Below are 17,637 nucleotides of genomic sequence, written 5' to 3'. Positions count from 1 at the left end.
CACAATCAGAATGTGAAGCTGCAAGACGTCGCTCCTTTCCACATGTGGGAATTACCAAAAAAACCAAACGACCAGGAGGCTCGGCATGAGGCCACGTGAACTGATGAAAGCCAGAAGACAGCTGGGATTGGACGGAAACGGGATGCCACGGTCGACCCCGAGATGTGAGGAAACCGGTCCCAACTGGTCTGGGGGTCCGGTCCCTGGGAAACGGCACAGACCTGCGGCATCTCATGGTTTTCAGTTCTAAATACCGAGATGATCTCACTCCCTGGTTCCACACAGGAGAAGCACCACAAAAACCCAAACAACAAGGGGTCTTAGCGCAAGGCCACATCCACTGACAGCCCAAGCTGACCTCGATGATGCCAACCAGAGTCGTTTTCATCATTAAGATGCCTTCAGTAAAAATCGAAATAGCATGCGTCAGCTTGGCAACCTGTAACAGAGAAACAGAACAGTCCGGATTAAAGACCATCTTTTCCGAGGAAAGTTACAGTCACTGACCGGCAGTCCTTCTAGGACTTCTAGGCACAAGGTAACAGGAAAGGAGCGTGTAGCTTGCGGACACGTGTGTCCACACGTCCTGGACAGAGGGAGGCCTTGTGAAAGAGGACATCGATGCCTCCTCTAGTGTCTGAGAAAGCCTTTCTCCTCCTCTGGGCCTCGTTTGCTCATGGCTAGGATTCAGAGCAGCACTCAGTGACACAGATGGTCTCTTCCAGCGAGAAAAGACGAGTGGAGACTGAGCAGGCCATCTCCCCGCTCACAGCCTCCGTTATCTCTTTCAGGGAGCACTAGCAGGGCACTGGCAAGGCAGACAGAGGCTCTCCTGCTGAGTCAGAATAAATGTGGGAACACCGGGCTTGACAACCAAAGCTCCTGATGTGCTTTCTGGAGTCGCGTCAGAGAATGGGAGACTGACACGGGACATTACATTTTCGCTTGATTTTACTTGTGATGTCTTTGAATTTTACGTTCAGGGAGAAAGAAAAAGAGGCATCTGGGGAGAGTAACCTGAGGCTGTTTAGTCACTAAATGGGCGTGAACTCTGCCACAGAAAATGGTGAATGCAACACAGGTGCTTCGGAGCTGGTCTGGCGCACAAAGCAGGAGCGAGAAGGCAAGGTTGGCTCATCGGCCCAGAGAAGACCGGGACCGTGCTAGAGAGGTGACCAAGGAGCCCTTTCCGCTGAGCACATCTAGGGGAGCGAGGCCTTGGGCGATGCCCAAGAACATCCGGAATGAAGCTGGGGCTGCATGGAGGCTGCCCACGACCATCTTCCCTGAGCGTTAGGGAGAGCGAGCCGGCACAGCCTGGGGGTTTCTGGGGCAGAGCACAGGCTTGCGACAGTGCCCAGAGGCACACGGCGGCCCAGGGACACACACCTCGTACCGCGGCCCCAGTTGGGCGTACTCCCTCAGCTTGTCTTTGTCCAGGCGGGTGGGCACTTCGACGAGGTCGTGGGTCTGAAGCTTTATGATCTTCAGGAGAGACGTGAACATGCTTTCAGGAATGATCTGCAGAACCTTCAGGAGAGAGCAGGAGAGACAATGACTTCTCTGAGCTGACAAGCCTCGGGCACAGCCACGGGGCACCGGCACGACAGGCAGCAGCTGTCTCTCGGAAGGGAGGCTGAGACACTCAGAAGGGCTGTTCTTAGTAGCTGCTGGCGGGCAGGGGTCCCTTCTGCCGAGCAGAACTGCCCACGGAACATAAAGCTCCTCCTCCCAGAAGTGCCTCAAAAGGGTCTGACAGATCTAAGACAAGGTTCAGAGTCGTTCAGTGACATCACTGTTGAGTCCTTAGCTTGTGTGTGACAGATGAATTCTGAAATCAAGCCTGCCTGGCACCGTGCTCCAGCATAAGTAATTAAAACAGGGACCAAAACTCTCCTGAGAACCCGAGCGAGGTTCTGACCAGGACGTGTGGGCTCGAGATCTGACTCTTCTACTAATCGGCTCTGGGACCTTGAGGAAGCTACCATAATCTTTCCACATCTATAAAACGGAGGTTAATACCACCAGCATTAAAAAAAAAAAAAAGAAATAGGAGCTCTTTGCAAATAAAAACACAACTTTCATCCACAGCAGCAGTGAGAATAAGTTCATTTTTGGATGCTGCAAATTTCTGGAATCCAGTTTACAAAGGAGAAGGAACATGGGGTGCTTTCTATAGGGCCCAAGTGCACCTTCCATATTTAAAACAGCAGTCAGCCAACGGGAGTGTCAGCTCGATGCACTTCACACCTTTCTCACGTAGGTCCTCACCTTTCTCACGTAGGTCCTCACCTTTCTCACGTAGGACACCAACTCGCCAGAGTAATACTGAGACACGCTGAGAAGGTCGGGGCTATTCGCCTGATTAATACGTAGAAGGGGCAGGTCGAGGGCAGATGCCAGCTGGGGAAAAAGCAAGACATATCTGTTCCTCTGGTTCAAAGAAGTCCTTCTGGTCTTGCTCTTTCCAGAAAACGTAACATACGACAAAACGTTCGTGCTTAACCTGAGAGAGGGCAGCAGCCACAGCTCATCAATGTCAGTAGCAGTTCCCGCGAGGCCGTTGCAGTGTCTGCTGGACCAGCAGCAGCATCCCCTGGGAACTTGCCTGGCATGCCAAGTGCTGGGCCCACCCAGGCTGACGCAACCAGAAACTCCGGGGCAGGGCCCAGCAATCTGGTGCCATCAGCTCTCAAGCCCGTTAAAACCAAGCTTGAGACTGTGCGTGGCCAAGCACTGTGTGGGAGACAGCGGCAGCCGTGTGGAAATCAGACTCCGTGGCCTACGGACTACTGAACCCGCTCAAGCCAAGCTGCGACCGAGGGCGAGAATTGTCACTCTTTTATGTGCCATTCGGAAAGACATGAAATACTGACAACTAAATCATCACACGCCATCAATTATAAAGCCTATCCCCAATGTCAGATGTGCTAAAACACGAAAAAAGTGCATCTCAGAACTGATCTACATGGAAACTCCATCAGAAGCCACTGAGTCGAGTGCTCATTTACCATGACCTGAAATGACCTTGAGAGCAAGGGCAGTGCCTGTGCTCTTTACCACCAGTCCCCACCGTCAGAGCAGATGCCAGTTTGAGCAGAGGCTCAGTAAGAGTTTTTAATGAATAAATAAAAGGACTTAATTCCTACCTAAGGATAAAGGCCCTAAAGACTCACATTTTTAGTACACTGACAAGTCAAAAAGAAAACAAGATTTCTTTCATTCAGAAACAAGATTCAGTAAAATGTTTCAACTTACTCAAACCTTAAATATTTCTGGCATCTTTGAAACTACGCTCTCGTGGAAAAACTGCCAACAATTTTCACTCTATAAAAGTGTTTAAATTATTCACGCTTCTAAAGGACGACATCCTGGGCTGAAATAATGACTGAGGTAAGGACGCAGACCGCACTGACATTTCCTGAGTCTCCCTGTCCTTCACTTACCTTCAGGAATGTAGCTCTGAGTTTGGTAACCATGGAAGGGTTGACTCTTATGCTCTCTTGCATGATGGCTGTGAAACTGTCAAGAGAGAAGTGGTAAGACGACGCTCCTCATGGCTTCGCCAAGGGCAAAGGTCAGGCTGTCCACAGTACCTGTCAATCAACTGCCACGCAAAAGAAAGGTCCCCGACGATCTGCATGGTGATCAGGACCTCCTCTTTAATGTTGATGGTTCTGATCATCTGATGCAGAAACTTGCGCGTATCAGCAAGAAACTGGCAGACTTGCAGATTTGATTCCAGCTGGTGAAATTCTTGAACCTGTGTTACATAAGTACGCTTTAAAAAATTCTGAATGGTCTCTATGGTGCTTACTTTTCTTTGAAAATACTTCAAGTAAAGCACACTACATACTAATCATTTCTTCGTAAAATCTTTATTTCAAACTATAATTTCAGAACTATACAAGCCAAATCATTAAAACATGTGCAAGTTTCTAGGATCAGACCATGTTCCACTGCTTACTATCCTGTATATATAGGACACCATCATAAACAAATACTACCATTTTCTATTTTATGATAAACAAACACATATTGGTAAATCCTCTTAATTCTGAAGATATGTCGGACTGCTAAGAAAATAAGTCACATCACAACCAGTGTGTTGGCACTGGATTTATTAGGTCTTTTTGATGTACTCTTTAAAAAAACGATTCCTCAGTGTCCCGAAATTTTCAGGCACAGAACTCAAGCGGCCTGGGCCACAAGCCAAACTAATAAGGCAAGCGATATAAAGCACCCAGGATTTACAAAGGCGTTTGCAACTGTACTGCAGACTGGAAGATCCAAAAACAAGCAACGAAGAAACAACACAAGTCTGCAGTTGCTCTGGAATTAGACACTTTGGTATGCCAACACTTAGTGCTATACGACGTCGCCATTCATAGTCACCGTCCTAAAATCCTGGAATAAGAAGCAGTCTCTAGGAAAGTCTGCCAGGTGAAAAAAGTGTCAGTTAAATCTCTAAAAATGTCTAGTCACGCCAAATGGATAGAGTGACAGGTCAGGAGTAGAGATGACTTCTTGAATAATGAGAGTTTATGGTTACTGTTAGTTTCCCTTTCAAATCCAACTAAATATATAATTAAAATTTTAAGAGTGGTGAGGTATAATCTTTGCTTGGTAATCACTCAAAAATCATTTTCTGAGTAGATAAAAACGAACTCTTTCCAGGAAAGAAAATACACCACTTTGTAAGCATATAGGATTACACGATTATTTTCATTTTTCTGTATTCCTTTCTAGTTGTTTCCCCCAAGGCACACTTTTACAAACCTGAAATTGGTATGCATACACACGTAACTCTGATTTTGCTTTTACTTCCGTATTACAATTTGTCCAACGTATCTATACTGTTTTCATAATTACTTCTAAGACTACATGATTCCTCAAGAAGAAACACCATAACTTTTGTTACCATTCTCTTCATGCTGGTCATTTAATTATTTTCCCAGTTTGAGGACACTGTATACAATATTACAGAAAGCACATTAACTCACGTTGCTCTTGCTTCTGATGAAACGTTCACTTAGTGGTATTGATATGAGCGGAATGTTGGGCGGGTCATAAGGTAGGATGCATGATCCCAGAACTAGCGCGTGAAAGGACGCTCCTTACCTCCTCCAAAGCTTGTATCAGCTGCACAGTTTTTCTGCCTGCAGCAGTGGAATCATCATAATTTAAAGACAATATCTGCTTTGAGATCTCTCTGAACCAAGCTTGAAGGTTTTCTGTTAACACAAAAACAAGGAGAAACTACTGAAATCCCAGAACAGCCACCGCAGCCTCGATCTGATGGGCTTAGGTGATCCTTCCGCCTCAGCCTTCCAAGTAGCTGGAACTTCAGGCATGCACCGCCATGCCTGGCTAATATTTGGATTTATCGTAGAGACGAGGTCTCACCAAGTTGCCCAGGCTGGTCTCGAACCTGTGGGCTCAGGCAATCCTCTCACCTCGACCTCCCAAAGTGCTGGGATTATAGGTGTGAGTCACTGGGCCTGGTTTCAAATCTAGTTCTTACCGAGCTTTTGCCAGGTGGCTAGCACAGCCGCTAGGAATTCTCCAGACAACAATACGACGCCTGGAGCATGCAACCTGGGAGAATCGATTATACTTCTACACAGTGGCTTAGCCAACAATGCTTGGCCAGCCAGGACTGAAGGCCCATGTATGCATCATATGAGTAAGTGTGAGGGTGGCAGAGGCAGCAAGGAAGCGTCGGAAAGGACCTGGAGGACGCAACCTGGGTGCCAGGGCGTCTTCTGGAGAAGAGAGGCTGGGGGAGAGCTAGGGAGTCAGAGGTGAAGAAAGGCGTCCATCTAGAGGGAGGAGGACGGCCAGCGGAGACTCAGGGCAGGAGTGACATGATACGTTCTGGGGGGGGCAAAGGAGATCGGCACACCAGAGTGTGGGCACGGGTGGCAAGTTGCAGGGATGTCTGGTCGGCTCAGGGGGTGCCGTCTGCACACACAAGCCAGCGGGCACTTTTCCCTGCAGAGCAAGGGAAGGCTGCCGACCCGCACTGTGCACTGCCACTTGTGCACTGCACGTCTGCGCTGCCTTACCCCTCACAGCACTCCACAGAGGCGAGAATCGTCAGCCGTGTCTCACTAAGGAGGCTGACGCTCAGAGCAACTGCGGTCTTACGCAGGCCACAGGTGCCAGGTGGCCAGGCCCAGAAGTACACAGCTGTGTCCAGGTCCAAGGCTTTTCATGCTTATCAGTGGGATGGCCCCATGCTAGGAAGAAAACTTAATGACTTAAACATATTTCTTTTTTTTTTTGTTGGAGTCTTACTCTATCGCCCAGGCTGGAATGCACACGCTCATGCCCATCGCAGCCTTGACCTGCTAGGCTAGGGCAATCCATTTACCTCAGTCTTCCAAGTAGCTGGAACTACAGGCACTCGCCACTGAGTCAGGCTAATTTTGGATTTACTGTAGAGATGAGGTCTCTCCAAGTTGCTCAGGCTGGTCTCAAATACCTGGGCTCAGGCAATCCTATTACCTCTGCCTCCAAAAGTACTAGGATTACAGGCGTGCGCTCCCACGCCCAGCTAACTTTTGATTTATTGTAGAGACAAGGTTTTGTCAAGTTGCCCAGGCTGGTCTCAAACCCCTGGACTCAGGCAATACTCTCACCTCCACCTCCCAAAGTGCTGGGATTACAGGCGTGAGCCACCACACTCAGCAACTTAAACATATTTCAAGAACAGGCATGAGGAGCACTTTCTGTGCAATGGAGGATAAGGAGTAAGAGAAAGAGCACAAGAGCTGGAGTCCGAGGAAATGAGCATGACCAGGCCCTGCCCCTTTGTTGCCTGAGGCAGATAATTACAATTTTAGGCTCCAGTTTCCTTATATATAAAATCAGAATTCAGGCGTGTGTCTCCCAGGGCCATAGGGATCAAATGAGAAGACTCTGTGAAAGTATTTTCTGAAGTGAAAAACACTAGGCAGCCATGAAAGAGCAGGGAATCGTCTGATCACTGAAGCAATGCTCGCATTTCTAAGGACCTAAAATAAACGATCAGAGATTACTGTGCTGATTCTAGACAACTGATCCAGTCAGATGGCTGCAGGTGGTTGTTTTGCTTTTTAGCAACAATATGGTGACCTGCAAGAGAGTTACTGATTTCTATCATGTCATTATAAACTTGCTGACTTGTCCCAATAGGAGCAGTAACACAATTAGGAAACATGTTTTAGACCAAGCACTCAGCATCAAATCAGTCAATGAAAGCCAAAATACAGTAATCCCAAGCTCATACTGATCATGTTTTTAAATAAGAAGCTAAACTAAAGCAATTCTACTGCATAATTAACTTCATCAGAAATAAATCTGACAGTTAAATCAACATTAAGTATTAAAAACTAAAGTCTACTTGCCATCTTGGAAATCAGAGTGGCTTTTCAGGGGCAATTTTACAAGTTTCTATAGATAAAAATTTGAAGTGATGCCACTATTTTCCTACAGATAAAATTTTCTGAAAGAAGTAGGATTGAAAGAAATAAAACCTGAGCTGTTTCCTTTCCAAAACAGCCCTCTCCTGGCACTAGAGGGCAGGGGCGCTGGCGAGCAAGAACCAAGCACGGCTGAAAGACAAGCACCTTAGACGTCATCTGCCTGGTAGGTCACCAGCCCCGCTGGATGATGCGTCCTTCTGGGAAGACCAGGGGGCGACAGCTCCACCCCCACCCCCAAATGCACATTAGCTGACATGCGAGACTGGCACACCAGGAAGACAGAGGCAGATGACGACTCTCAGTTCCATCTAGGAACCAGAGTCACAGGAACCTGGGATTTCAAAGTAAGGTATAAAGTGGGTATGAGCATCGCCCAAAGGAGCACAGAGCCGTAAGCGGCCAAACCCTAACTTCATCAGACCCTCATAAGCGATGCTGAGGACATCATTTGACGATGAAAACATGAGGACCAATTCTTTTTTTTTTTTCCCTCGAGTTGGAGTCTCACTCTGTCGCCCAGACTGGAGGGCAGTGGCCGCTTACGGCCACCGTAGCCTCGACCTGCTGGGCTCCGGCAATCCTTCCGCCTCAGCCTTCCGAGTAGCCGGAATTACAGGCGCGCACTGCCACGCCCGGCTGTTTTTGATTTATTGTAGAGAGGAGGTCTCGCTGCCCAGGTGGGTCTCGAACCCGTGGGCTCAGGCCGTCCGCTCACCTCAGCCCCCCTACAGGTTGAGCCGCCGAGCCCGGCTGAGGACCCATTCTTGAAATGCCACCCTCTAGAGTCGCACATCACAGTCTGCAAACATCTCAAACACCAACGTGTACTCTTCTGCAGTTACCGTTTTTCTCCACTCTGGTGAGGGGCTTCACTCCCGAAAAGACCTCGGCAAGCTCGGTCATCCGCTCGGAACCCTCCTTCCTGTAGAGCTCCCACTTGGCTTGCTTTTCAGAAAGCATTTGTTTGAACATCTATTGAAGAAAAAACACACAGTAGGCTGCTTATAGGAGGACAGGAGTAAAACCCAATCCGCTATGAAAAACACCAACAACGCTGACCAGGGCCCTGGGACAGCTTTCGGGCATTCTGTCACACACAAGCCAGGGACACAGCCACACCCCCCCCCACAGCAGCCCTGGCCAAAGCATCCCCCGGAGGCTGTGGACCTGCTGATGCCCAAGTCCCACCTCTAAAGATTCTGGTTCAAAGGCCTGAGTAGGCTTAGGAATCAGCAATTTTATTGTGAAATTACATTTGTGACCACTACCCTATGGTTCTTTCTAGGCAACAATATCTGCAATTCTCATTTGATTAGTCTGGGAAGGTCTGAGTATTATCTTCTCACATGACTGGGGAATGAACTAAACTTCCTATAAATGGTGCTTCCTGTTTTACTATCTAGTAATTCTGCTTATTCATTCACTCCTTCATAACATTTAAATCCCACAGAGACTTGGGCAGAGGAGAAAATGGTGTAACTCTGAGTTTTATTTTTTAAATTTAACAAACGTAAAAAGCAAACTTATTTCTCACAAAGGACATGCCATCTCAGTCACAGGTATGGGTTTCTTGACAGGGCTCTCGTGATATAAACGTGTTCACAAACACTGACTTTTCTCTTGAGAAGTTCTCCATCATCATCATCCTAACAGATTCTGACAAGATGAACCGTGGGAGGGAGACTCTATCTGCAACTGAGTCTCACGGCTTTGTGGAATTCTGGGATGCCTGTGGAGGAGGGTCTCAGTGATCTGGGAAGGAGGACTCATCAACAAAACGGTAAGCAGGAGGACGAAGGACAGTGAGAAATACCCAGAGTCCACCCTGTCTTCCTGCATGCCTGGGACTGACTAGTGCCATTTGACAATGACCAAGCATCAAAACGAAATCACGCCAAGGCCTCTACAACAAGGCGAATGGCTTCAAGCCCTTTAGACACTTATTCATGTGACCTCACAGGGCTCAGGCCTTGTAAGAAGGAATCTGGGGTAGATCTGGTCCCTGAACTGGGAAATGCACTGTCCTATGAAGATGAGAAGAAACAGGAACAGTTACAGTGTTTTTAGAAGAATCGGAAAGTGATTCTAGAAACGGGTGGGGTGGGAGGCCAGAGAGGAAAGAGGCTCAAGAACCAAGCTGAAATGTCAGAAGTTCAAACGCATCCTTTCCTTGCTCAATCTGTACTGGGTGGTTTTTTTCTTTCTGCCAGGTCTTTTTCTCCCTGAAGCCCTTTAGCACCATGCCGATGTGACCTTCCCTCCAACTGAACAGACACAAGGAAGCTGTTCATTTCACTGCAGCCGAGTCCACAGAATAGATTCACGACTTGGTCAGACAGTTCAGACTTGCCCTGACTTGTACTCAACAACAGAGCTGAATGTAACCTACAGAATGCTTGGGTCCCAGGTGTTCCAGGTCATGGTCCTAACTGGGCTGAGGGCATTTCCATCATGGGCAACTCTCACTTGCCTCTGAAGGACCAGTTTTGCTTTGAGCAAGGAACGTGAAGTCTGGTTCCTGTTCTTGGGTCCTTTCTAGCTTCTCCTCTTGGCTTGCTCTGTCTTCCCCACTATACTGAGAGCTCCTAGATGGGAGGGACCTTGTTCATTTGTGAATTCCAGCACCCAGCTGGGAAGAGAGTATGCCCTCAATAATTATTTGCTATTCAGAAAATAACTAGTTAGAAAACATTAAATTACTAGATCAAAAAGGGTGGAATTTCTCTGATCTTATGAAATTATACCCAGACAAATCACTGAGGATAATGCTTGGTCATTATGTTAATGATACCGCTTCTGTTTATCCTCAGCTTCTCAATAGGGGACTAGAGTGTCCTCCCATACCTAGAAGATACAGAAACATCCAGGACCCCTCTAACCAGACGAGGCAAGGCAAAGATCAGTTCTGAACGTGCACTGATGTAAGAGGCTAGATCCTGGGTGCGCCTGATCCAAACTCCCAGGGTTACTGGCTATGAGACTGGGTATTCCCAGGGACTGAGGGTTTCTCGAGGGGTGAGACTAACCTGAAAACGTCCTTCGGGGAACCCAAGTCCTTGAAGCCCTTAAGATGACCTTGTTCACGTGCAACCTGGTAGGTCTTACGGCTCTGCACTCCTGCAAGGGGCCCAGCCTGGGCTGGCCCCTGTCCACCCTCCCGCCTCAGCTCACACCTTTCTCGCTACCCTCTGCTCCAGTCAGCTGGTCTTTCAGGTCCTTGAACTGGCCATGCTCTTCCCCACTCGGGAGACTCAGATACCTTCTCTCCTCCCTCCAGAATGTTCTCCATGGTGCTCTGGACCTTCGTCTGGCTAATGCAAACAGATTCCTTTCCAGGGCCCTTCAGAAGCTTGTGCTTCTCTCCCACAGAAGTCTTCGGGCTAGCACAGGATCCTGTATTTTAGGTACTTGGAGACACACGTTCCTTTCCTTCAGAGCATGTACCTCAGTGTAACTGACATTCTGGACGTGTGGCTCTGACTAAGGTATGCATTCTTCCTCAACTATGACCATACAGTCTGTACCCTTCCCCATCTCTATATCCCCAGTGAGAGTTAGCAGTCAATGCTGGGCAAATGTTTAATACTGTCCTTTGGCCATTAGAACTATCTCAGACACCTAGAATCTGTAGCTTGAATCAGAGGCACAGAGACTCAATTGTACTCTTTAAAAAATTATTTTCAAGCACAATAAAGCTAAGACTCTGTATTCATTCAGCACCGTTACCTCTTTGAGTATAAACTCAAACTGTGCCGTGTCCAAGAGCAGCTGGAAAAGGATCCTGGGGTTGTGCCGAGAGTCGGTCAGAATCTGGTCCTTGATCTGACGCAGGCGTTTGTTGTTTGGGTCGCATGCTAGAAATAGAAGACAAGTGTTATCTGGTTATTATGTGTGTAGAAGAGATCCACGAGCTCAGGTGAATCCTTAAACACATTCCTTCATTTTAAGCATTTACAAAGTAACAAGCAAAAGGTGTATCAATGACAAGTGGTGAAATACCGTCCATCTATGCTGTGAACTATCGAACTGTGCAGCAACAATGGGATCGGCCATGGACTGTCACCCTTGACATGTTGCTGAGTGAGAAGAGTGACTGGCAGAACGGTGACTCCACACCACGTGAGCATCCTGGGGGCGGCTTGCAGTTCCGGCCGAGTGGACAGGCAGAGCCTTTTGGGACTGCCTCGCAGGTGGTGGCCTCCTCATGGCCTGTCTGCAGCTGCTTTCGCTTTGGGCACTGGTCCTCCTTGCCACTCCACTGTGGACGGCAGGCCTGAGGTTGCTTCCCTTGGAGAGGTCTGCTTGCAGGCATCTGGGAATGGGAATTTCGGGAAGAGACGCCAACCCCATTTTGAGAACTCATAAGAAAGGCTCACTGTGCCTTAACTGTTTTCACAGACAGTGCTTTCCTTCTGGAAATCTGGAATTTTATGTGACTCCAGAGGGAGAGATCCTGGAAGCTTGCCCCCGGTTTCCTCTGGACTTCGCCCCAGGCGCCTTTTATCCTTCGCTGATGTTGCTTTCTATTCTTTTCCTGTGACAAAGCACGGCCATTATTTGCCTCTTAGTACAGCATTGGACCTGGTTGTATCGCTCCTGCCTGACAACTCAGGGCAGCAGGATTACTGATACCACAACGCAGCACCTCCAAACAAGAAGAATCAGACCTTGTGAAGGCCCATGGGTCTGGCAGGTACACAGAGCTTTCTGACCTGTCCACTTCCCTGGTGTACAGAGTTAAAACAACTAGGCCAAGGTCACAAAATGAGGCAGCGACTGACCCAAGGTCAGAACACCAGATGTCCTAATTCTCAGTTCAGTCTATCAGCTGCCAAGCTAAACCATTTCAGAGAAAATAAACCATAAATTAAAAGCACAGAATAACACATACTGATATTTGCTGAGATGGATTTATGGACAAGGCCAATTACTTACCTAAGAAAGAATAAGAAAGGTGGATGAGGCAACATCCTTACAAGTTAAAGATACTGCTATGGTTTCCATGTGTCACCCAAGAGCTCATGGGTCAGAAACCCGTGGCCCCTGTGGCAGTGGGGAGAGACAGAATCTTTGGGTGGTGACTGGGGCTTGAAAGCTCCACGGCACGGCTGGATTAATGCCATGACCACAGGAGGGGGCTAATTATTGTGAGATGGCTCCGTCACAAAAGGGACTCTTTCTCGTACATGCTCTTCCGCCCTGTTTGCCACGGGAGGCCCCGTCAGGAGCTGGTGCCATGCTTGTGGACCTCCCAGCCTCCAGAACTGAGAGGTGACTAGGCTTCTCAATTGCCCAGTCTGTGGCATTCTGGTATAGCAGCAGAAAACAAGCAAAGACAGACCTCTAAACTGCAAATGAAGTCAAAATACAAACTCTAGGACGACAGACAGGAGGTTCAGAGCTGAGTAAGGCACAGGTGGAAAGCCTCACTAGCACTGCACACGCACCTCCTCGTCCCCAGCCCTCCCGTCAGAACCCGAGGACTGTACGTCAGGAACCACCATGCTACAGGAGCACATACCACAGGTGGCTCTGGTGCTTTAGTTATGGGGGAGCTTGGAGAAGGCTGGTTTATACACTGATTTCCAAGTGGCTCCAGCAGGAGGAGGCCGTGACAACCTGGAAAAGAGCGTCTTCGTGGGAAACTGCAGAGTTGTCATGAATTCCCCAAAATTATCTGGGAGGAAATACATCGGAAAAGGTGACACTGACTACACAAAGAACATTTTCTCAGTTTCATATTTGCTATCTAAACAAAAACCGAGCAAACTCAAGGCATTTTGCTTGTCTTTCTATCAGTTCTAAGTCAGCCGGGAGTCTTCTGACATGCTGCTTTCACTCCTGGGTAGGGAACGTAAGTGCCAGCTGTTGGGCAGATACTCTGTACTCCTCCGTGCACTCATGCTGAGCTCTTTGCTGCAAATCAGGTTTGATGTCAGTGCTCGAAGGGCCGTCAGGTGCTGGCGCCAAGCTCCTGGACTGCCCGGCCTCCACAACAGCTTTTGTCAACAGCTCAAGACACCGAAGAAGCCTCCCGAGCAGGGGTCCAGCAACTCAGCAGGGGGCAGCAGAACACGCCTGCCTTTCTGCATGGCATGGGCCGAAATACCACATAAGCTAAATAAGCAGTTACTTTTCACACATATGACTCACAACCAGAGAGGCCAATCATTTGTTTCTCATAAATTATAACCCTGTGCGATTGGGTCTGACAACTGCCAGGCACAAAATGAAAGCCAGATGGGGCTGAAGATAAGATCACAGACCTCTGGCAAGCCGAGGCTGTCCCTGGCAGGGGCACAAATTCAGGAGACGACCAGCTTTCAGAGCAGACACGAGTTGGGCTGTTGTACAGAAGACCACGAGCTGAGTCACTAGAAAACCACAGCTGGTTTCTGACAGGATGAAGTGAGGACCCTGGATATTTAAGAGTGTGGGTGTAAGGGAGATTATAAGCTGAGTCAACGTAGTAAAATCCTCGAATTAGAACTGAAGCTTATGCAAAAAATAAACTCTACTAATGAAAAACACCAGTTAGATGATTAAAAGCTTTACGATTTACTGTGGGTAAATTGTAAATGTATCCAGGCCAATAAGCGAAGCAATGAACAAATCTGGAAGGCAGCATCATGAGAAAGGCTTGGGAGGCTGGGGGGAGGCTGAGGAGGAAGTCCACACGCTTTTCAGGACACAGGGGATGAGGAGGGCCAGCGCTGCTCCGGCTGCAGCCCCCACAGGATGCAGACAGGCAGCGGCTGGAGGAGGCGTGCAGTCGCCTTGGCGGGGAAAGCTGCGAGGCGGGGCAGCCAGGTTCCCCAGGGCTACAGAGCAATCAGCTGTGCAGCTTCTCCTAGACACAGCCGTCTCTGGAAGGTCAAGGACGTGCTGAAGGCAGAGCCTGTCTCCAAGCAGGGTCATGAGGACAAAAAGCAGAGGGTCCACAGGGCTGGTGAATGTCATGTCTCTTAGGGGGGAAACACGCAGTCTCAGTGAGCAAATTCATTAGGTGATCAGTGATGATCAGATGTCTGCGAAGCTTGAGGAAAGGCCCCAGCTCTGAATGGGCTGAGGTGCTTGTTCGACTTTCTTTTCTGCCACTACACCAAGAGTTTTAGGTGCAGCTCGTGGAGTTCTGGAGCATTTCCCATGGCCTGTGCAGCTCCTGAACTTCGTGGCCATAGTTCACGTGGATAAAGGTTGCGAAGGGGACCACGACCCAGAAAAGGCCAAGACCCACTCCACCCTCCGCGAGCACTCCGGCCTGGCCAGGCTGGCCACTCGGGGGGCCCGTGCATCTTCCTGTGATTCCAAAACCACATCACTTGCTCCATCACTTCAGCAGCCTAGAATTTCCTCTAGTCTTTGCTGCGAGTCTTTTTTCGTTTTATTTGACTCATGTATTTGCTTTTTACTCTGCCCCGTCGCTTCTCTGAAAGCTTCAGCCTCCCTCCTGGGCCTGCTGAGTTCCACCCCCACGTGGTTCCTTGCGGACCCCTGCCACTCCTCCCTCCAAGCAACATTTCTCCCCTGACCTGGACCAGATCCCACCAGCTGTTGGGGTTACACACTTGGCTCTCATTTTCTGCCTTGACCTTAGATCAGTTTTCCATGGCTGCTCCAATCAATGACCACACCAGTAGTGGCTGAAACCACACAAACGTGTCCTCTATAGCTTCAGAGGTGGGTTCTGACAGGGGTGATCATCGAGGAGTTGGCAGGGCTGGCTCCTTCTGAGGGTGCAACGGGAGGGGTGTTTTCTCGCCTTTCTCAGCCCTGACGCTGCCTGCGTTCCTTGGCTTGCGGCCCCGGCCATCTTTAAAGCCATCAAGGGGCGGGCGACTCTTTCTCACGAAGCTCTCTCTCTGGTTCTGACATTTCTGCCTCCCTCTTTCCGATCCGATTTAAGGACACCCAGGAGTGCACTGGGACAATCCAGGATCATCTCCTTATTTAAAGGTCACTGATCAGCAACCTCAACCCCTCTTCCATGGAATGCCACACTCCAGCAGGTTCCAGGATTAGGAGCTGAATGGACCCCTGCGGGGGAGGCAGCGTGAGTGCGGAGGTCTCGCCCTGCCCACGGCTGACCTGCAGCCCTCCCGCCCTCTTCACACGCACACACCTGACTCCCCAGCCTCATCCCGACAAGCTCCTTGAACCTGGGCGCTCAACGTCCTCCTACTCTACAGAGCCGGATGGTAGCTGGCAGGGGAGAGCTACCCTGCTGGGTTGCTGACTTATCCAAGTTGACACAAAAGCGACTGACTTGAAAAAGCAGCTCGCACCTTATCCCAGGCCTCTCTCCCGCAGCCCCGCTTTGCCCAGGAAGGAGGTCCTGGTCCACCAGCTCTGTGTGGAGTAGCAGAGGCAGCCTACCAGCGTCCGCCGTGTGCAGCATGAGCCAGCGGATGGCCACGTTGCAGTCTCTCAGACAGTTCAGAAGCCGCGGGATATTGTCCAGAACCATCTCCTCCCTCAAGTAACCTTCCTTCAGAAACTGCTGTACTTGGGCATGCACTCGATCGCTGACGGCGGCGTATCTGCTTGCCTTTGAAAATAAAAAAACTTGAGTTACATTAAAAAAATTATTTATCTTGAAAATGAATTGCATTCAGATGAACCCTTGACAAACAGCATTTCTATGTAAAATGAATAACGTATGACTATGAAAACCGGCTTCTCGGACATATCGAAAAGAGACCTGGACTTAGAATTCTGAGACCATGCCCTAGTTCTGCCTGTGATTAACATCGGTGTGACCCTGGGTTTAAACTTATGTCCCAGTCTCTTCAGATGTCAAATGGAGAGCCAGACCAGGCAGTTCCTCAGGCCCTTCCACTCTTAGCTTGGGAGACACAGGATACAATGCCAGAGGCCAACCTGCCTATTCTTAATATTGACAAAGGGGCAGAACAGAGCAGAAACACTCACAAGATGAGACTTCTACAGGCCTATGAAAGCTTAACCAAACACACACCTTGGCTTGTCAAAACAGAATTTTCAAACCAGCCTTTAGAATTTGGTCATTCTGCTTTACTAAAGCAAGAATCAAATGTTAAGCACCACTAACCCAGTCAAGTCAGCTTAAAATTACAGTACCAAGAAACTTCCAGAAAAGTCACAAAGGAGAAAATGCAATTTTGGAAAGGGATTTAAGTAATGAAAAATTAATGCTCTGATGTCAGTAAGGATGGAGGTGTCACTTTCTCTATTTCTAGGAGATATGCCAACATGGAAATTACTTTGTGCATTATTTACGTCATTCAATTCATCTGAATAAAACATGATGAAGTTTTTGAGTCAATGTCACCCACCCACACAGGAAACCTATAATCCAATCAGGATAAGGAACATAACCATTTAGAAACATCAAGTATGTTCCCCAATAAAAAGATTTCATTTTCCTTCCTCTCTCTGCTCAGATATTTTCTTCTGCCTTACATTTACAACGAAGAGACAGAATATTGCTACTGAAACTTTTAAGATGAACGCCTCGAGTCTTGCTGCTCATGCCATAAATCAGAAATGATGAATTTAAATGACAGTGACAGGACATACTACCTGCATCCGCTTACAATCTTCACCACCATCCTGTGGGTGAAACCACACTAATTCTGGCTCCTGTGAGACAAGTTCTGTCCAAAGGACACGGACACTCAGCAAGGTCTTAGGGCACTCCGTCTTCCTTTTGGCCCAAGTCTTCGTATACATATACTCCACAGGTTGAAAACCTACAGTTATGTCTTACTCTAACATGCAATCTTCACCTTTCATCAATCCTGGCACTAAAATGTCTACGTGAATAGTTTCCCGACTCCTTGGGAAATCTACCCAGACCCTCTCCTACTTCCTAAGCCAGGCCTGCAGCCACAGAGAAGCCGCCGATCACACAGAACCCACCTGTTCTTTGACATTCGTAAGGTCCAGGGTATTGTTCAAAGCCGTTTTTGCAGCTTTGTAAGGTTCCCAAGCGTCTGCTAGGTTAACTGTGATCCCCATGTAAATACTAATGACCTGAAAAAGGAGACACGGACTCAGCATTTGTGCAAGACCCACTCCTCCTTCAAGGCAAGGGGCTGGGCACACAAGGTGGACGGAAGACACTGCCCCTCCACATTTAAAGTTCATTCCTATGAAAAACCCAGATGGTCCAGATACACAGGTGAGC

General features: G+C 48.5%; 1 protein-coding gene across 1 annotated transcript in view; it reads right to left on the bottom strand.

Annotated features, from left to right (window-relative positions):
* Positions 1–17,637, bottom strand: part of WASHC5 (WASH complex subunit 5) — a 54,976-nt gene that overhangs the window by 22,375 nt on the left and 14,964 nt on the right. Inside the window, exons 8-17 of the mRNA XM_021713027.1 lie at positions 17,370–17,483; positions 15,846–16,017; positions 11,196–11,323; positions 8,312–8,441; positions 5,122–5,234; positions 3,597–3,763; positions 3,447–3,522; positions 2,293–2,403; positions 1,390–1,530; positions 359–439 (exon numbers count right to left, since the gene is read on the bottom strand). Of these exons, the coding sequence (XP_021568702.1) occupies positions 359–439; positions 1,390–1,530; positions 2,293–2,403; positions 3,447–3,522; positions 3,597–3,763; positions 5,122–5,234; positions 8,312–8,441; positions 11,196–11,323; positions 15,846–16,017; positions 17,370–17,483 (1,233 nt within the window). The remainder of the gene's footprint in view (positions 1–358; positions 440–1,389; positions 1,531–2,292; positions 2,404–3,446; positions 3,523–3,596; positions 3,764–5,121; positions 5,235–8,311; positions 8,442–11,195; positions 11,324–15,845; positions 16,018–17,369; positions 17,484–17,637) is intronic.

Source organism: Carlito syrichta, unplaced genomic scaffold, assembly GCF_000164805.1.
Source record: "Carlito syrichta isolate Samal-C Ts95f unplaced genomic scaffold, Tarsius_syrichta-2.0.1 Scaffold303991, whole genome shotgun sequence".
Taxonomy (NCBI): Eukaryota; Metazoa; Chordata; class Mammalia; order Primates; family Tarsiidae; genus Carlito; species Carlito syrichta.
The sequence above is the reverse complement of the archived record's forward strand: the minus strand, read 5'-3'. Positions and strand labels throughout refer to the sequence as shown.